Here is a 16,999-nt window from a genome sequence, read left to right as displayed (position 1 = left end):
GATAGATGCTTTGTTTGAGAGATACCATCCTCTGTTGAGTATACTTCCCTCTTACGTCCTATAGAAAAGAAAAGAAACAAGTCATCAAAAAAAAGCAAGAACTTTTCGGATATTGTGATTGAGGAATTGATAAGCCTGTTGTGATGGCGGCTTAGATCATGCTGATCGATGACCTGGGAAACAGCACATCACTGGAAACTACGGAAAGTCACTATTCGAATTCAATGAAGCGAGCAGTTGCACTAGGCCGTCACGGCCACGAAAGTTTGCGAACATCTTGGCTTAACTACTTAGCGATTAAGTAGGAGAAACCAACCTTGGCGTAAAACTACCATTTTTCAAGCAAAGATAGAAAGTCCATAAGTCCGAGAGCCAGCAAGAATCAGTTTTCCAGAGGTGACCCGATGATTTCGAAGTTACCATAAATCGGAAGTTTTACTGCGTGGCATCTAGTGTATAGTAATAATGCTAGAACAACCAGACTGTGAAAATTCCCACCGATGTCTCCATTAGTATCTTTTCGTCTGATGCTTTTGGGGCTGCACAATCTCAAGATGGTACCCATGATTCCATGACGCACGGTAGGGATACTTGATACAAGATAGATCGAAATGGGAATGTCGCTGCCGGTGTATAGTGTTCAGGGACACGTGGGTAAAGAACATACAGAGACAAAATGCCAGGTTCTGTAAGGGTTCTTGGGATGGGGCGCATTTTAATCATGATCCATATGGTTGTTTGTGGGTAGTAGATTGGCTTACCTCCAAGGAGAGTTGCGGGGGATTATCTCTCTGCGTTCTTGAGCCTCGACGGCTGCTCGTTCCGTCACATACGACCATACCTGCAGTAGAATACGGGATCCCGTCCGCTCTCCCATAGTCAAGCCTGCAAGGGGCGGATTAGTAGTTGGGTCGGTGACGACCAGCGAATCCCCGCTGTTGTATGTTTTTTACACTCTATGTAATTTAATCTGCCTACACTTTTGCTGGTTCCGTTGGTTGTAGAGGGTGTGTTGTGAACTTGTGGCTGGCTGACGATCTGGGCTGCTGGGTTGGCCAAATGGGGTGGAGAGACTGGCCAGAACTTGTTTGTGAAAACTTTGATGGACTGCAAGGTCTGAGATGAAATGGTGTGGCCTTCTCTGTTCCTGTTTCGTTGCAAGGTTTTTCCAGTGAGGTCAAGTAAGCGGCCACTTATGAAGGGCCCCAACTCACAACCTGAACAGGGCATTTCTCTATGTCGCAAACAGCCATTCAATTGTTTTTGGTCTGAGCTCAAACTGCGCCCTATGCGAAATCACGAGGGCCTATGAATGATTTGAGAGTTGGTCTGATCAATTGAAGTTGGCAAACTTTGATCCTAGCTATAGACAATATTGGACGTGTCATAACCTAGATGTCGTTCTGTCTATGCCCCACGTCTACCGCCAACTCAAGCGAAATACATGTTGTCCTCATCGTCCCGGTTTCCTTGTTTGCAGTGTCCGGCCTTGCATCCCTCGCAATGGTTTCTCTTGTGAGGCAGCGTGTCCTTCTTGGAGTACTCGGGCTCTTCAACCTCAACTCTATTCCACTTCTTGATGCGGTAAGTGACTCTATCGACATAGGTCTCTTCGTTGAGCTTCGGCTTGCTCAGGTGGTTGCATTTGAGGCAGCGCTGGTGGTACACGCGGACATTATAGCGGTTACGTGAGTACTCGCGAATCGTGATGGCCACGACCATGCTCTTCCAGCCGGGGGAGGGGCATTTGTTGTTGTGGCATATGAACCGCCCAATGATGTTGGTGTCGTAGGTATGAATAGTGCCAAGATCCTCGTCCTTGTCGAAGAAGGTGTAGTCAAGCTGATCTTCTTCAAGTTTATCGGCGACTTGGTCGTGGAGATCGGGGAACAGGGACCACGAGCGCGGCGACTTCTTTCCTCTCTTTCCTGGCATGATGAAACAATCGCTGGCTGACTCTGGGTCGTCAGTTTGTTAGCACTCATCCAGATTGGGTGATAAAGCTTGATGGTGCGGCTAACCTGGTGCTGGTTGTCGTATTGATTCCGCCAGGGAGGTTCAGTTGAGAAGAGAAGGAAGAGAATCTTGAGAGGAGAAGGGAAGAGAAGGGGAGGGGAGGGGCACGACGGCTTGCATGAATGACGAAAGAGCAAACATCATGCGCTGCCGGTCAACTTTTTGCCAGTGCCAACGCTAATCGCGGTCTCTTGCTGGTGGCAAGCAACTGCAGCTTTGAAAAACGCGATGCGCCACGCGCCACTTATCATCGGCTGTTTGAACGACAAAGTGCTGCCTTGGAAAGCTCTCAAATTGGAAGATGATTAATTGAAATGACATTCTAGTAGGTACTGTTTGCCTCCAACGACTCTTAACAAAGGATGTTTATCGATTCTTTTACACACTGTTTCTTTCGAACCAGCAGCGCCTATTGGTGATTTAAGTTGCCGCGGTCGGCCTCCTGCGTCGACCATCTCCTACGACCGCGTGACACGGCTCTGGACAGCGCAGGCATACAGGGCCACATGCAGCATTTGGTTACCGATCGCCATTCACCGCCGTTTGCGCCTTCGTTGCTTCTGTATTGAATCGCTCCCTTGCTTCGTGTGTAAGATGGCCAACTGCGTCTTCCTTATCCCCGTTTAGTCATGGAACAGTAATACTCGTGTTAAACGACACTACAAGATCTGGAACCCTTGCAGAGCGTCATCTGATGTTCATTTTTCTCAGAAACGCCTTTATCTTTTCGTTTAGGAAACGAGGCGGTCAGGATCATGCGCAAGCTCAGGGAATGCCAGGGCCTCCAGGGCCATTTCAACTGTCGGTCACGCTGAAACCCAGCCTTCTAAAGAATTCTCCCTAGATATGCTCGGAAGACTTTAGAGCACCAATATGATAGACTTTGTCCCATGGACATGGTGACGATCTGAACAGTCTAGCCTTGGTATCGCGATCCCGAAGAAGACGAAAGGCATGAGGGTCAGGTCAGTCCTTGGCTCGATACCATCGTCACCAACGAGAAAGGGCTTTTGGACACAAGATCTGACCAGATCACCGGCAATCAAAGTGGGTGAGCTGTCAAGAGTAGCGCTTACTTATTAGTCCCCGCTGATGCCTGGTCAGCCATGCCACGGATTCATAAAACGCACAGCTTTCCCCGAGACAGACAACTCTCCATACCTAATAATTCCAGCATTCTCCTGCAGCCAAGGAACTCAACATGGGCGCCACATTCTCTCAGTACTGGGCCCCGCCGCTAATCACAGTTGGCTTGATTGGTCTTCGCTCAGCAGGAAAACAACCATCGTGCATACATTGAGCGGAAATCCAGATCCAGTGACACCATCCGTTGAGAGTGAGTCTCCTTTTTTTTCGGCCATTGAATTCATAAGACTGACATCAGTAGCCGTCGAGATCACCAACGTGTTTCAAGGAAGCCAACAGTTCAAACTCTTCGACTATGCTGGAAATCCGCACTGGAGACCTTGTTGGAGAAGTTTCATGTCCAGGTTACAAGCCGTTGTGTTTGTCATCGATAGCACAGACAATTATGCGCTACAGGAAGCAAGGACGGAATTGGCTGGGTTGTTGAAGGAAGATATGCTTGAGCAGCAGCCATTTCTGGTGCTTGCTAACAAGCAAGATGATTCGGTGAGAGGCATTCTGACAGGTGCCATCTTGGGAACTAACAGGCGACAGAAAGCCATGAGCGTCGCAAAATTGGTTGAGTATCTTGATATACAACAATATCTTGACAAACCATCGAAGTGCGTCAGTACAGCCTCACATTGCACTCTCAAGATGATGCTAACGCGTAATTATCAGCGTGTTCAGCCTGCGAGCGCCTCGATCGGGGAAGGGCTGGCTGCGGGTCTGGAATGGGTGCGAGACGTCTTGAGAGAGCATCGCAACTGATGTATCACACTACTATACTATTGTTGAGGACATGCCCCAGTCTCAGCATTCAGAGAGCCACGATGTTGATGTTGTGATAACACGTTATCTACGCGAACGCGTTCGCACGATAAGCCCCGGAACCACATTTCCCCGGGCCTATCAGCAGCATTTGTCAGCCAGTCTCGAAGATCAGCCCACCAAATGCCGCTGATGCCGACAAGTCTCATCAACCCAAAAGCTTATTGTCAGTGTATCATCGATCGCCATTGACGTCGAAAAAATGGCTGAGCACCCTTCATTCACTCTCGCTGGTCTACGTAAGTCACCCCACGACCTCCCAGTGTGACCTGGACTCCAATTGACCATCCTTCCTCACAGTGGCCGCTGGCGGTACAGCCGGCTACATCCGAACTCGCTCAACTCCTTCTCTCGTCGCTGGTGTTGGTCTCGGTATCTCATACGCTTATGCTGGTACGTGCTCCTCTCCCTCACATGATCTCACGGCTCACAAGGCGCAGGCTATCTCCTCAAGAACAACAAGGACTACGGGTCTGAGCTTGCCCTTGCCAACAGTGTCCTACTGACCGGCTCTGCCGTGCCTAGAATCATCAAGACTGGTGGCCGAGCTCCTGTACCGCTTCTTCTTGGTGCTGCGGGTGGACTTGCGACGTATTATTACCAGAAGAAGTTCCGTGAGTTTCGGTACGGTGTATAAGAACGTTGAGCAGCGGTGGATAAATGGAGCAGTGCCAAAAGAACAATATCTCATTGTAAAATACTGTACTATATGAACAATCTATCCCCCGGAACTATGTACCTTGTGTGACGCCCGAGAGACGATTGATACCTGCTTAGTTGGCATGGAATCGGATCTATGATACTTGCAGTGGATCTTGAGTAATGTGAGTCGGGATTACTAACGAAGGCTTAAAAACTCTCCGTAGGCTCCAGGCGGAGAAGCGCTTGTCTGATATGGGTGTCACGTCCTCATCCTCTAGGCAGACCTTGAACGCGCTCTCATGGTTTCGGGAGCGTGCGCTCAGATGGCTACCCTACGCTAACCAAAAATAGCTCAGTGCTTCAGCCAAACTTCCATACTAACCCAAACCAGAAGTTGTAAGTCTTGGCATTTCACCTCAGCTTAGTAACTCCGTAAATGTTCTTCTCTCCGACAGTTCGACCTCCTGCTTTCCATCTCATGAATCACAAGAACGTTACAGAGAAACAAAAATGCCACGAGACTTCCAATTTGTCACCGTCTCTAACCCCGCTGAGCCTGTTCCCCAGCATGTGCGGAGCTTAACTCACTCCCATGCGGTTCGGCAAAGACATGCCAAGGAGAGAAGACTACGGATGCAGAAACACCAGGAAGACATGGCGAGAAATGCAGAGAGTACTTCGCTAAACAAGGTTCTTGGGTATAGCCGAGATCCATTTTCCGCGCTTCCGAAACAACTCTTGTCTCATGAGACCTTTCTTCTCGACCATTGTATGTTTGTCACCTTGCTCGTGCCCATCCACTAACAACACTCCAAAGATGTTCGTGTCGTTGTTCCATATAACGTCAGGACATGTCGTCTCTTCAACCAAATGAACGACCATGAAGGACACGTAATGCGCGATTGGGTTGGTCTCGCCATTACAGACAGTGATCTTCTCAGCTCCATTATCCTCCTCGGCGCATGCCGCAACATTCTTACTAACAACCCCAACTCTTATTTAATGCAGGCCGCACTACAGTATAAGTACAACGGCCTCAAAGCACTGCGCCATGCCGTTAGTGGCGCTCCACCGACTGTTAGTGCAGTGACTATTGCGAAAGCTTGTGCTATGGCTTTAGATGAGGTAGGCGTTTTGTACCGCGTAGAAGTTTGTTCTGACGTTTGAGTAGGTTAGCTTTGGTGAGGCTAATGTTGCGAGACAGCACATTCAGGGTGTATTTGCGATGATAGAAGCTGCAGGGGGTTCGCAGTGTCTTGATGGGACGGGACTGCTGAAGCGCATGTATTTTAGATTCCTTGAGATGAGGGAGAGTCCGGGGCTACAGTTACCAAAGGGTATTGCTTACACCAGCCACTGCTGGTAAGGCAACGTATAAACTATGATTCAATTCCTTGCGTAAGCTTATGTTTATGATACATATAATCACACCAGGCAGTCTTCTTGTGGCAGATGTTCTTCTCTAAAATTCGTACAAGTTGATAGTATCCACTTTGCCAAGCCTTATGACTTCCTATTCAGGTCGAAAATGCCGGCAGTCAGAGTACGAACTACTACTTGTGTCAGTCCAGAGCATTGAGAAGGTCATTTCTGTTCTTTTGGCTTCGGTGAGAAGTTTCATTCATCATGAAGCATCCCTTGGTTTGTAAGCTCGAGAGATGAGCCATGAAATCCGGCGACATGCTATGTCCCTCATCGACTCTTGGAAAGCTATATATATGTGTATATCGATCAGCTCCTTGGACTCTTTAATCTCAATCCTGAAGCTCAAATAACCTTCTCATCTTTGATAAACTAGTATATCAACATGTCTTCAACCTCAACTGCCATCCCCACCGGCTCATGGGTCCTTGTCACAGGCGCCACAGGCTTTGTCGCCAGCCACGTTACCCGCCAACTTCTCCAGCGCGGCTACAAGGTCCGAGGCACAGTCCGTGATCAGGCCAAAGCCCAGTGGCTCATTGACGATCACTTCAAGTCTTATGCCGACAGTGGTTCCTACGAGCTCGTCACTGTTCCTGATCTATCTGCTGCTGGAGCTTTTGATGATGCAGTAAATGGTGTTTCGGCCGTTGCTCACATTGCAAGTGTCCTTGACTTTGATCCCAACCCCAACAATGTCGTTCCCCAGACCGTCGCAGGAGTAACCTCTATCCTCGAAAGTGCATCCAAAGAGCCTTCTGTTGCGCGCTTTGTCTTCACTAGCTCCATCATCGCTGCTGTTTTCCCAACGCCTGACTCAGACGGTGTTGTCGACCGCAATTCATGGAACGAATTCGCTATCGAAGCGGCCTGGGCTCCGCCACCTTACGAGCCATCGCGTGCAATGCTCGTCTACGCTGCAAGCAAGGTCGCTGCGGAACAAGCTCTATGGAAATACATCGACGACAATAAGCCTCACTTTGTGACTAATGTCATCTGCCCGTCTGGTATCTTGGGCGAGCCGCTCCACGAGAGACATACCACTACATATGGAAACTGGATTTATTCTATCTTCATGGAGAAGAGGGAGATGATTGACACGTTCCAAACTGGTAGGTCCCATTCATTGATCAACACCTTCACAATACACTGACATTCAACTACCAAGCATTCTTTGTTGACGTCCAAGACGTTGCCCTCCTCCATGTCGTTGGCATTATTGATCCTGAACTCAAGGATGCGCGTCTCCAGACATGGGGCCACAAAGCTCACTGGAACAACTTCTTGCCCATCCTGCGAGAGCTTCGACCGCAGAGAAAATTCATCCCTGACTATCCTGAGACATTCTACCTAAAGCTCTCAACTGATCAGTCTGAGTCTGTTGCTCTCTTGAAGAGGTGGGCTGGTCAGGAAGACTGGAAGCCACTTAGAGAGATTATTACCGAGGCCATCAACAACCCCTACTGGAAGACTAAGTAGAAGTCTGGTGAGATGCGCGGGACTTCTGGGTCATAGGTACTTTGTAGAAATTTATTTTAGAACAGATACTGGCTCAGAATAAAGAAATGGCGAAAGCTTTTGCCTACTTCTACGTACTCATCCTGTATTGTCAGGTACTGTTGATAATCTTGAACAAAACCAGATGTCGATAAGTACCTTACGTATCTTCAAACAAGCCAACCCATTATGCGCTTTCTACCAATGAATGGAAATTAAGCCCTTGCTTATTTAAATAACACAAGCTTTTCTCAGAGCACAATTTTTAGTCATTCACAATTGCAAAGTGTAGGTAAGATAGACTGCATAAAGGCAGCCTGAGCAAAGAATTCAACGTGAACTACCGGGTAGGAGCAGTCAAGCGACAGAATAAAGCAGGCATTATTGCTAAATTTCTGACAACAAGACATACCAAAGGTGCGGAGATCGGCTATAGCACTAACGCGGCTAACCGCTTGTTATCTCCACCAAGCTCCCACCAACGCATAGGACTACCAACCCCATTGCGTCATCAATGATACAGTGACATTGAGATGAATTAAACTCTACAGAGGGATCTACCGATCACTGTAGAACCTTGCACTGCAAGATGAAAGTTTCCGTAGCTCTGGGTCAGTTCTTCAGTCCCATTTGCACATGCTCATTGTATCAATTCGCAAATCGGGCAGCTGAATCGTTAGATTGAAACCCCGCATTTGACGGCGGAGCTAACGATGCCAACGCACAAACGCACGCGTAACGGGCAACGCCATTACTGGCAAGTAACCCGATGAACTTTGTCAATGGCGTAGGTAGACGAGTCCAAGCCTCTGATTCTCAGCCTTGACTAACTGACGGGCGTTTGTCCTCCATCTCCATGCCCTTCAACAGTGGCTTCACCACGGCTAAGACAGACAAAAACACCGCCCAGCAACAGCCCAGCATGCATTCCTCCACCAAAACATTACAAGGCTCATCTCCCATCCAACGTAATCATCGGAAACAAAAATAAACCCTTCCCTCCGTCGGACCTCTGTCCCTACCCTTGTCTCAACCCCGCAACAACGGAAAACCGGATCAATCTTACGGACTCTCGCTCCTCTAATTGGTCACGTCGGACAAGCTAATTCGTCCAGCCACCAAACACTCATCGTCATGACTGCCAAGCTAGGCTGTGAACTATCGAAATGGCATCTTCCAAGCCTTTTTCTGAACCATGTTTTTCTTTCTGGGGGGCACGGTTGGCGGAAGCCTCGGCTCGGCGTCATACGTAATATGATGTAGAATTGAGTTAAAAAGGCACTTCTCCGCTGTTGCTTCAAGGTTTGGACTGGTAGTCAATTACATCATACTTCAAAATGGCTCTTCATCGTCTTCTCACTCTTTTGCTGGGCCTCACTGCTGCTGCTCAAGGCCATATTTACAAACGAGCTGTATCCTCTGAACCTCTTCCACCCAGCCAAGATCCATGGTATACCGCTCCAGAAGGCTATGAGAGCAAAGAGCCCGGCACTGTTCTTCGTCTACGCCCTGCACCAGGAAATTTGACCCGCATCACTGGAAACAGCTCTGCTACGTATAATATCTTGTACCGCACCACAGACAGCCAGTACAAGCCAACATGGGCCGTAACAACGCTCTTTGTGCCTAAGCTTGGGGCCAACAGCACTGCTGCGACGCTCTTCAACCAGAGCGCTTTGCTCTCGTACCAAGTTCCCTATGATTCAGCAGATGTGGATGCTAGCCCCAGTTACGCGGTTTACTCCGCAGATGGTGTCAGCAGTCTGGAGCTTTTCAATGCTGCTCTAGGTCTTGGCGTGTTTCTCAGCGTTCCTGACTACGAAGGTCCTCTTGCGTCCTTCACAGCAGGTGTCATCTCCGGCCATGCGACTCTTGATTCAATCCGCGCTATTCTCTCTCTCGGCCTTGGTCTCAACGCAACGAGTCCTCGCGTTGCGCTTTGGGGATACTCTGGTGGCGCGTTGGCTAGTGAATGGGCTTCTGAGCTTGTTGTGCAGTATGCGCCTGATCTTCAAGACACAGTCGTTGGTGCTGCGCTTGGTGGCCTGACACCTAATGTCACCGCTGTCTTGGATGCTATTTCCGGCAAAGACGCTGCTGGCCTTGCGCCAAGCTCCATTCTCGGTCTAACTAGCCAGTATCCTGACGTGCAGAAGTACGTTCTCTCGCAATTGAAGACGTCCGGAGAAAACAACAAGACTGCCTTCCTGGCTGCCGAGAACTACACCCTCGCTGAAGCAGGCGCTGCATTTGCGGGAGTCGATATCTTCGATTTCTTCAAGGACGGCGAGAAGCTATTCCGTGATCCTCGCGTCCAGCGCATCATCAACCGCGATGGAATAATGGGCTACCACGGCGTCCCCCAGTGGCCCATCTTTGCGTACCAGGGTGTCCATGATGAGATCAGCCCGATCGCAAACACGGATAAGCTCATTGAGCGATACTGCGGTGTCGGCGCTAATATCCTGTATCAACGAAACACTGTGGGCACGCACTCACAGAACTTTGTGCTTAATGCTGCTACGGCTATTCAGTGGTTGGCTGCTGTTTTGACTGGACAGTATGATAAAGCGTACAAGACGGAGGGATGTACTATTCAGAATGTTACGAGGAATAGTACTGCTCTTCCGTTGAGGAAGAGAGGTATGCCTATGAGGGTTTATGATTTGTGGTGATCGGCTATGAGAAGTGATGATGTTTGGATCTGAACTGATATGACGGAGTTTTTGGATGAGAACAATTGGATGCTCTACATAATATCGTATAATATTCAGCCAGTACATATTAATGCTATTTCTATCTTGGAACTTTCTATACTTCCAGTGGATCTGTCAAGAGACCGCTAGATGGCGAAGAATAAGAGGTACTCTTATGATCTTGATACGCACCCTTACCAGGCATAAAACACAACAGCAACGGCAAGAATCGCAACAAGATAAGGTCCCAGAACCCCCATCGAAACCCTCATAAGCTTCGCCATGAGCCGCTCCATATCTTTACTATGAGTTTTCCGATCATTGACTCTCGGAAATTCAACATCCGGTATATCCTTTCCCAAGAATTCACAAAGCGGTTCCCACCCATCACCCAGAGAATACTCCAGCCGTCTCTCCTTTGGTACAGCTTCCCGAACCTTGGTGTAAAATTCCTCATAAGTATTCCTTGCAATATCAGGCGTGATGGCCTCGACAGAGAACTCATTCACAGAGAAGAAACCAGCGAGAATCTTCCTCATGGCATGTAAAGCTCGAAAACGCAAGACATACCACGTCAAGAACTTCTGAAGCCAAGTGGCTTCAAAGACAGAGACTAATATCTCCGAATGAAACGAAGGCCACCAATCTTCAAACTTCCTCTGAACAATAACAACCTTTGCGTCGGGATACGCTTTGATGAGCTCCAACGTGAACGTCGACGCTATATCAGTGGCGACATCATAGGCACCCCACAAACTCTGCCAATCTTCTCTTGTGAACTGTGGGCGAGGTCCTTTGTGAGTGTAGTCTGGGAGCTTGATGAGGTGAGGAAAGGTAGCTTCTGCTGCTTGCTCGAGTTTGATCCAGGGTTCGTGCCATTCGTTATGTAGAGCGTGATGGGCTTTGTAGCCGAGGATCCGGTATGCTGCGGCCATGGAAGCAGTTCCTGTGCGGTATAGACCTGCGTGGATGATTTTTATGCCGTTCTTTGGCGGCTTGGTTTTAGTGGCGAGGGACGCCATTCTGGCCCGATAAGAGGGATAAAGCTGAAGCTGAAAGGTGTACAGGGGTGAAGCGATGATGGGCCTATGGAATAGCTAGTGAAAGTTATGTCGTAGCGATAGATAAAGAGTGTAGACACCACGTAGTCGGGTTTATGTAAGATTGCGAGTACGCAGTCGAGACTTGAACGGACTTCGAAAATCTCACTTCCGTCGGGATACACGCCCGTCGGAAACTTCAGCTACTTAATTTCAATCCTACTCCGAATGAATACGTGTTATTTACGGTTGTGTACCGTTTCCCAATGTCGTTTCCCCGCAACGTGTAACGCACCGGGTTCCCATACGAACAAGGTTTTCGGCATATGGTATAAGGTTTCAATATCATTTCCTATCTCGTTACCGCAGCAGTACGGAATAGAACCCCGTGTTTACTCTCATTTTGGAAAGATTTTAAATAGAATAGTAGCCTGACATGTGCAGAGTAGTATTTATGAGATTCATAATGGTTAGCCTGGTCTGTCTACGTATAATATGTTGCACGTATCAAAGGCTTTGGTAGTGCAAGCTGAAGAAGGGTCCATCACAATATGTTTTAGTTCTAAAAATAAAATGCTTGAAAAAGTCTTAAGAACCATTTATTGGATATTTTCCTATAAAAATATTCCACGAAACCGCGGCTTGGTTGCTGAGGTACGTTACCATCAAGGTCTCGGACCCTTCGGTAAGGAGACGAAATCTCAACATGACGAGCATGCAACTGCATCATTCCTATATATCATTTAAGTAAAAGCTAGCCATTACAAAAGTATACGTGAAGTAATAGCCTTCCTTAAACATGAGATAGTGGGATCTCGAGGCACGGGCCTTGATGTGAATAAGATCTTGGCCGGTCTTGACATCCAGTAAAACATGACACCATACCTACGTCCAATACATGGATCTTACGGTTGTATTTGGGATTGGAAATGGAGGGGATTATTGAATAATGTATTCAGCTTGATGGAAGAACAAAACATTGAACCTGATTGACTTGTAGGGCTGCTAGTGGCGTTGATTCGAAATCTATTCCGATTCGTCTTTGTCCGCTTTACTATCTCCTTCAGTCTCATTCGCCCAATTCAATGCACGCGTCAAAAGTCCAATATGTACTAAAAGTCTTTGCTTTGCTCCCTTCAGGGACCAAGAAAACACCGCACCTTAATATAGGGTATCAAAATAAACCCAGGAAAAGTTATCCTAAGCTTATTAAGATATCCTAAATTTATATCAAGTTACCTTAGTCTTTTTGTCATTAAGGATGAAGGTACTGAGTTTTCTTTCCTCCCCTAGATTCCGTTATTCCATGAAATCCCACGTTCATGGTTCCCCACGCTACCCCAAGTGGGTAAGCCAAGCCGTTATCACAAACGCTCCCATTGGCCTGTCTGAGATCACGACAGAGGCTACTAACATGGCGACATGTCAACTTCTCGTCTCAAAGACAAACCCTTCATCAAAATGGTGATGTCATGGAAGTGATAAAATTGCCGGCAGTGGTTCATTCTACGCGCCAACGTCATGTTTGGGTCGTTTGGGGAAAATGCTCCGACCGATGCATCTAGATTGTGCATCCATCACTGTACTCTAATCTCTCTGTGCATCGCTCTTAGTTGTGTAAAGGGCAAGAGTTGTTGCAGATCTCGTCTACGGTACTTTTGACGAGGTGGTGGTCCCAGCGGTTGGAGAAGTACCGAGTATCAGCGTTGCATCCAAATGACAAGTTGAAATGGATGAAACCTCATGAAGATCTGAACAAGGGACATATGGTGCAATACTACTAGAGAGAGACATCATTCTTACTCCGCAAGCATATTTACTTGATATGTCCCACCTCAAATCTCAAGTTTCTACTGCTTTGCAACATCTGGTCTCGAGACGCTGCTCTATACAATGACTGCCGACCTGAAGAACGATTCGCCGCCGGACCTCAGCGATGAGGCCGGCACTATCGACTCTAGCTCGCAAATAAACGAGAAAGCACTGCTACGAAAACTTGACTTGAAGCTTCTACCAGCAGTTGGGATCTTGTATCTGCTGTCATTCTTAGACCGCAGCAATGGTATGGATGATTGCAACAGGACGGCATGACGTCGAGCTGACATAAACGGACAGTTGGCAATGCTCGTATTGAGGGAATGATTGACGATCTGCATATGTGTAAGATCAAAAAGTGTATGCCTGGAGACTGGATTCTGACGTTCGACAGCGGGAAATGAATATCTCACCGGCTTGACGCTGTACTTCATCGGTTATGTCCTCTTCGAGGTTCGTCGTCCCTCATTGTCCCCAAGCGTGAATCTGACAGCTCCAGATTCCGTGCAATATCATCCTCAAACGGACTACACCTCGGCTCTGGCTGCCAACACTCACTGTGGCCTGGGGTATTGTCGCGACTCTTCTCGGTATCGTGCAGAACAAGACTGGTTTCTTCATTGCTCGATTCTTCCTGGGTGTAACTGAGAGCGGATTGTTTCCTGGTCAGTTCACTCCTAAGGGCCTCTATTTGAAATGTTTGTATTGATGATGAATAGGTGTTGTGTACTATTTCTCAATGTGGTACAAACGCCGTGAGCGACAATATCGTATCTCGCTCTTTTTCAGCGCTGCATCACTAGCTGGAGCGTTTGGTGGCATCTTGGCATATGTAAGTCACCTTGAATTCTATCAGGCAGCTGTACTAATGGATTCAGGGGATTGGTAAGATGGCAGGTGTCGTCTGGGATAATGGTTGGCGATGGATCTTCATCTTGGTGAGCCGCTACACCGACATTCTCCAGGCCGAGCTAACGATAAATAGGAAGGTATCGCGACAGTAGTAGTCGCCGTTGCGGCATACTGGTTCATCGAGAACTACCCCGATACCTCAAAATTCCTCACAAAGTCGGAGCGTTCATACATCCATGAACGGCTGCATGCAGACAGCGACGCGATTCGCGAGGAGAAGTTCAGCTGGGCTGCTGTTCGCGAGGCATTCAGTGACCCAAGTTGTTGGCTCTATGGTCTGGGCTTTCACACCATGAGTCTACCACTGTACACGCTGTCGCTGTTCCTGGTAAGTCGCTATGCTCTTGAGTTCGAATTCCTACTAACGGTCTTAGCCAACCATTATTAAGGACCTCGGATACAAAGCAGCGGTCGCGCAGTTGCTGACAATCCCGCCATACGCCGTCGCCTTTGTCACGACTCTGGGTGTTGCTATCGCCTCTGAGAAACTCGCCAAACGCGCTGTCTTCATCGCCGGCTCAGCTGGCGTCGCAGCAATTGGATACATCATCCTTCTCGCCAACACAAACCCCACCGCAAGACCAGGAGTCTCATACGTTGGAACATTCTTCGCCGCAGCCGGAATCTACCCCGCCACTGCTCTTGTCCTCAGTTGGCCCGCGATCAACGTATCTGGACAAACGAAGCGTGCTATTGCGAATGCTATGCAGATCAGCATTGGAAACCTTGGTGCTGTTATGGGGACACAACTGTATCGATCTGGTGACGGACCGCGATTTGTGGTTGGACATTCTATGGCTTTGGGATATCTTGTCGCTAATATTGTGGTTGTGACTATACTTGGCTGGAGGTTGAAGAAGCAGAATGATGCTCGGGCGGCGGTGAGTGAGGAGATTAAGCACGTTGGAGAGGTGGAGGACTGGAGAGGCGATACAGATCCTCGATGGAGGTTTGAGTATTGATCCTAGCCAATATACAACAGACTAACCTGGAATATGGCGGTGAAGTGCGAAGACGGGTTCATGGGAGTCATGATGACTAGCGAATTGACAGTACCAAATAGCAACACCCGTTAGCTGTATGTAGCATTGTGCTCTTAACACCAAGCCAATCCTTTCTATAGACTCGATGTCGCCCTTGCTCGTAGACTGGCCCCAACCTTCCACAACAGCAACGGTGCAGCTAACTCGAGTGCCAATTCCGCGAATGCCATAGCACTGTTTCCCCAACCATACCCAAGAGCAGCATACATCTTTGGTGTAAACAGCGGGAACAAGAAAGCAGCCAGACTACGAGGAAACTGCTCCGCCGCGATAGCACTTGAAGTATGATCCGGATAAGCATCGATCATGTACGCTTGCAACGGCATACCAGAGATCTGCATACCGAAACAGGTAATAAACATGGCTACATCAACCCATGCCCAGTGAACTCTGAACTCAGCGCACCAACCATAGATGATGAACCCAATTGGCGCGATGAAAGCACCCATCGCCATTAGTGGTACTCTGTTTTCTGGTAGATGCTGGCCATTGCGACGCTCAGTTCTGCGGAACCAGTAGTCCATCAATGGCGCGCCGATTTGTGATGCTGCTAGTTCACCCAATGCGCATGAGATGTAGTGCAGGCCACTTATCTCAACGGATTGTCCATATTTCTGTGTCCAAATCTCCGCAAAGCTTGAGAGGACGATGTATAAGAGACCATAGCCAATGGCGGAGATGACAGCTGCGACTTGGATGATGGGATGGAAGGCTAAAAGACGAAGGGGACGGGTCATAGCTTGGGTGAGGACCTTTCTCAAAGTATGTCCCTCTTGCGTTCGCTCAGCGTAGGTGTGATACGGTTGACCGGTCTCTTTGCGCAATTTCTTAGCACGTTTCTTAAGAATTGCAGGGGCGTATGTCTCGCGGAACGTGGTGAACGAGATAGCAGCCATGGCGACTTGGAACATGGAAGTAGACCAGAACATCCATCGCCAAGAAATCCGATCAGTCATGAAGCCGCCAATAATAGGGCCTTTTGTAAGAGTTAGTGACGTGATCCCCAAAGGAATGAAGTTAGGACTTGCCGGTTGCGGCGCCGATGAGAGGAATGACAGAGTACCACCCAAGAGACTTGCCACGCTGGTCAGGACGCCAGATATCACTCAGAACACCACCTCCTAGAGCATAAACAGCACTTGCGCCAAAGCCAGCGAGGAAGCGTGTACCGATAAGCATCTCCTTTGAGTTTGCAAATCCGCACGCAAGATTCCATACCAGGAACCAGATATTGGACACGTGAAGAATTGTCTTCCGTCCATAGACCTCAGACAAGGGTCCAATGACCAGGGGACCAAATGCAGTTGCTAAAAGGTAGATACTCAGGGCCATGACGGATTGTGTCGCTGTCATGTCGAGGTCTTTGGCAATGACGGAGAGCGCGGGTGCCATTACTGTAGAGACGAGGATGCGGTTGAAGCCTGTTATGGAGAGAACGTTTGTTACTGCCCATTTTCGTTTTTCGGGCCAGTTCTTGGGATTATCGCTGTCGAGTTCATTGAAAGCGACGAGGTATGGATCAGCTGGGGTACCGTTGAGTACACGAAGCTCAGTGTCGAGAACGGGTTCTTTCACGTCGGTAGTCATTTCGTATCAAGAAAATAGCACGGATAGCATGCTCGGTTTAAGATGCCTTGCTAAGGTGAGGATATTTATACCCCGCATCGCAGGCAGTATTCACGGCCGGAGACCGATTCCTCCTGGAAACGTAGTGCTTACGGAGGTAGCGCGGAGCTATCGGTCGTGATCTCCTTTAACGTGCATGATAAGCGAGTGCTCCAGACAAGCGAGTGCTCCACCAATCTACACGTGAAGACTCAGAAAGAGAAATAAAACACCACAACATATCTGATCAATTAAAATTAATCGCTAGACTATTCCCTATTAACCTCAATTGACTCTTGACAGGTCCTTGCAGTATGCCCGGTCTTTCCGCAAATACTACATCGCCGAGGCTTTG

At 48.4% G+C, this 16,999-nt stretch overlaps 9 protein-coding genes and 1 non-coding gene across 10 annotated transcripts; 7 read left to right on the top strand and 3 right to left on the bottom strand.

Moving 5' to 3' along the window:
- The first annotated feature begins 831 nt into the window (after positions 1–831).
- Positions 832–947, top strand: rrna50. Its single transcript, XR_005994043.1, has one exon. It is a non-coding gene; the product is annotated as a ribosomal RNA (ribosomal RNA).
- A 484-nt stretch (positions 948–1,431) lies between these two features.
- FMAN_14560 (uncharacterized protein) lies at positions 1,432–1,935 on the bottom strand (the record flags this gene model as incomplete). The annotated part of the gene is made up of 1 exon (XM_041825273.1): positions 1,432–1,935. One exon carries the CDS (start codon positions 1,933–1,935, stop codon positions 1,432–1,434), a length of 504 nt encoding a protein of 167 aa, XP_041690670.1.
- A 1,173-nt stretch (positions 1,936–3,108) lies between these two features.
- On the top strand, positions 3,109–3,912 carry FMAN_14559 (uncharacterized protein; the record flags this gene model as incomplete). Its single annotated transcript, XM_041825272.1, has 3 exons — positions 3,109–3,352; positions 3,404–3,768; positions 3,823–3,912. 3 exons carry the CDS (start codon positions 3,109–3,111, stop codon positions 3,910–3,912), a joined length of 699 nt encoding a protein of 232 aa, XP_041690669.1.
- A 262-nt stretch (positions 3,913–4,174) lies between these two features.
- Positions 4,175–4,609, top strand: FMAN_14558 (related to UPF0136 membrane protein YJR085C; the record flags this gene model as incomplete). The annotated part of the gene is made up of 3 exons (XM_041825271.1): positions 4,175–4,211; positions 4,273–4,365; positions 4,413–4,609. 3 exons carry the CDS (start codon positions 4,175–4,177, stop codon positions 4,607–4,609), a joined length of 327 nt encoding a protein of 108 aa, XP_041690668.1.
- A 515-nt stretch (positions 4,610–5,124) lies between these two features.
- Positions 5,125–5,980, top strand: FMAN_14557 (uncharacterized protein; the record flags this gene model as incomplete). Its single annotated transcript, XM_041825270.1, has 3 exons — positions 5,125–5,383; positions 5,432–5,739; positions 5,786–5,980. The coding sequence occupies 3 exons, from the start codon at positions 5,125–5,127 to the stop codon at positions 5,978–5,980; spliced, it is 762 nt and encodes a 253-aa protein (XP_041690667.1).
- Positions 5,981–6,421: 441 nt separating this feature from the next.
- Positions 6,422–7,515, top strand: FMAN_14556 (uncharacterized protein; the record flags this gene model as incomplete). The annotated part of the gene is made up of 2 exons (XM_041825269.1): positions 6,422–7,148; positions 7,205–7,515. The coding sequence occupies 2 exons, from the start codon at positions 6,422–6,424 to the stop codon at positions 7,513–7,515; spliced, it is 1,038 nt and encodes a 345-aa protein (XP_041690666.1).
- A 1,355-nt stretch (positions 7,516–8,870) lies between these two features.
- FMAN_14555 (uncharacterized protein) lies at positions 8,871–10,208 on the top strand (the record flags this gene model as incomplete). Its single annotated transcript, XM_041825268.1, has 1 exon — positions 8,871–10,208. One exon carries the CDS (start codon positions 8,871–8,873, stop codon positions 10,206–10,208), a length of 1,338 nt encoding a protein of 445 aa, XP_041690665.1.
- A 215-nt stretch (positions 10,209–10,423) lies between these two features.
- FMAN_14554 (uncharacterized protein) lies at positions 10,424–11,251 on the bottom strand (the record flags this gene model as incomplete). Its single annotated transcript, XM_041825265.1, has 1 exon — positions 10,424–11,251. One exon carries the CDS (start codon positions 11,249–11,251, stop codon positions 10,424–10,426), a length of 828 nt encoding a protein of 275 aa, XP_041690664.1.
- A 1,911-nt stretch (positions 11,252–13,162) lies between these two features.
- FMAN_14553 (uncharacterized protein) lies at positions 13,163–14,958 on the top strand (the record flags this gene model as incomplete). The annotated part of the gene is made up of 8 exons (XM_041825264.1): positions 13,163–13,331; positions 13,385–13,429; positions 13,479–13,537; positions 13,584–13,749; positions 13,804–13,916; positions 13,963–14,022; positions 14,070–14,324; positions 14,371–14,958. 8 exons carry the CDS (start codon positions 13,163–13,165, stop codon positions 14,956–14,958), a joined length of 1,455 nt encoding a protein of 484 aa, XP_041690663.1.
- Positions 14,959–15,113: 155 nt separating this feature from the next.
- Positions 15,114–16,626, bottom strand: FMAN_14552 (uncharacterized protein; the record flags this gene model as incomplete). The annotated part of the gene is made up of 2 exons (XM_041825263.1): positions 15,114–16,015; positions 16,068–16,626. The coding sequence occupies 2 exons, from the start codon at positions 16,624–16,626 to the stop codon at positions 15,114–15,116; spliced, it is 1,461 nt and encodes a 486-aa protein (XP_041690662.1).
- Between the last annotated feature and the right edge of the window lie 373 nt (positions 16,627–16,999).

This window comes from Fusarium mangiferae (assembly GCF_900044065.1).
Source record: "Fusarium mangiferae strain MRC7560 genome assembly, contig: FMAN_scaffold020, whole genome shotgun sequence".
Lineage (NCBI taxonomy): Eukaryota > Fungi > Ascomycota > Sordariomycetes > Hypocreales > Nectriaceae > Fusarium > Fusarium mangiferae.
The sequence above is the reverse complement of the archived record's forward strand: the minus strand, read 5'-3'. Positions and strand labels throughout refer to the sequence as shown.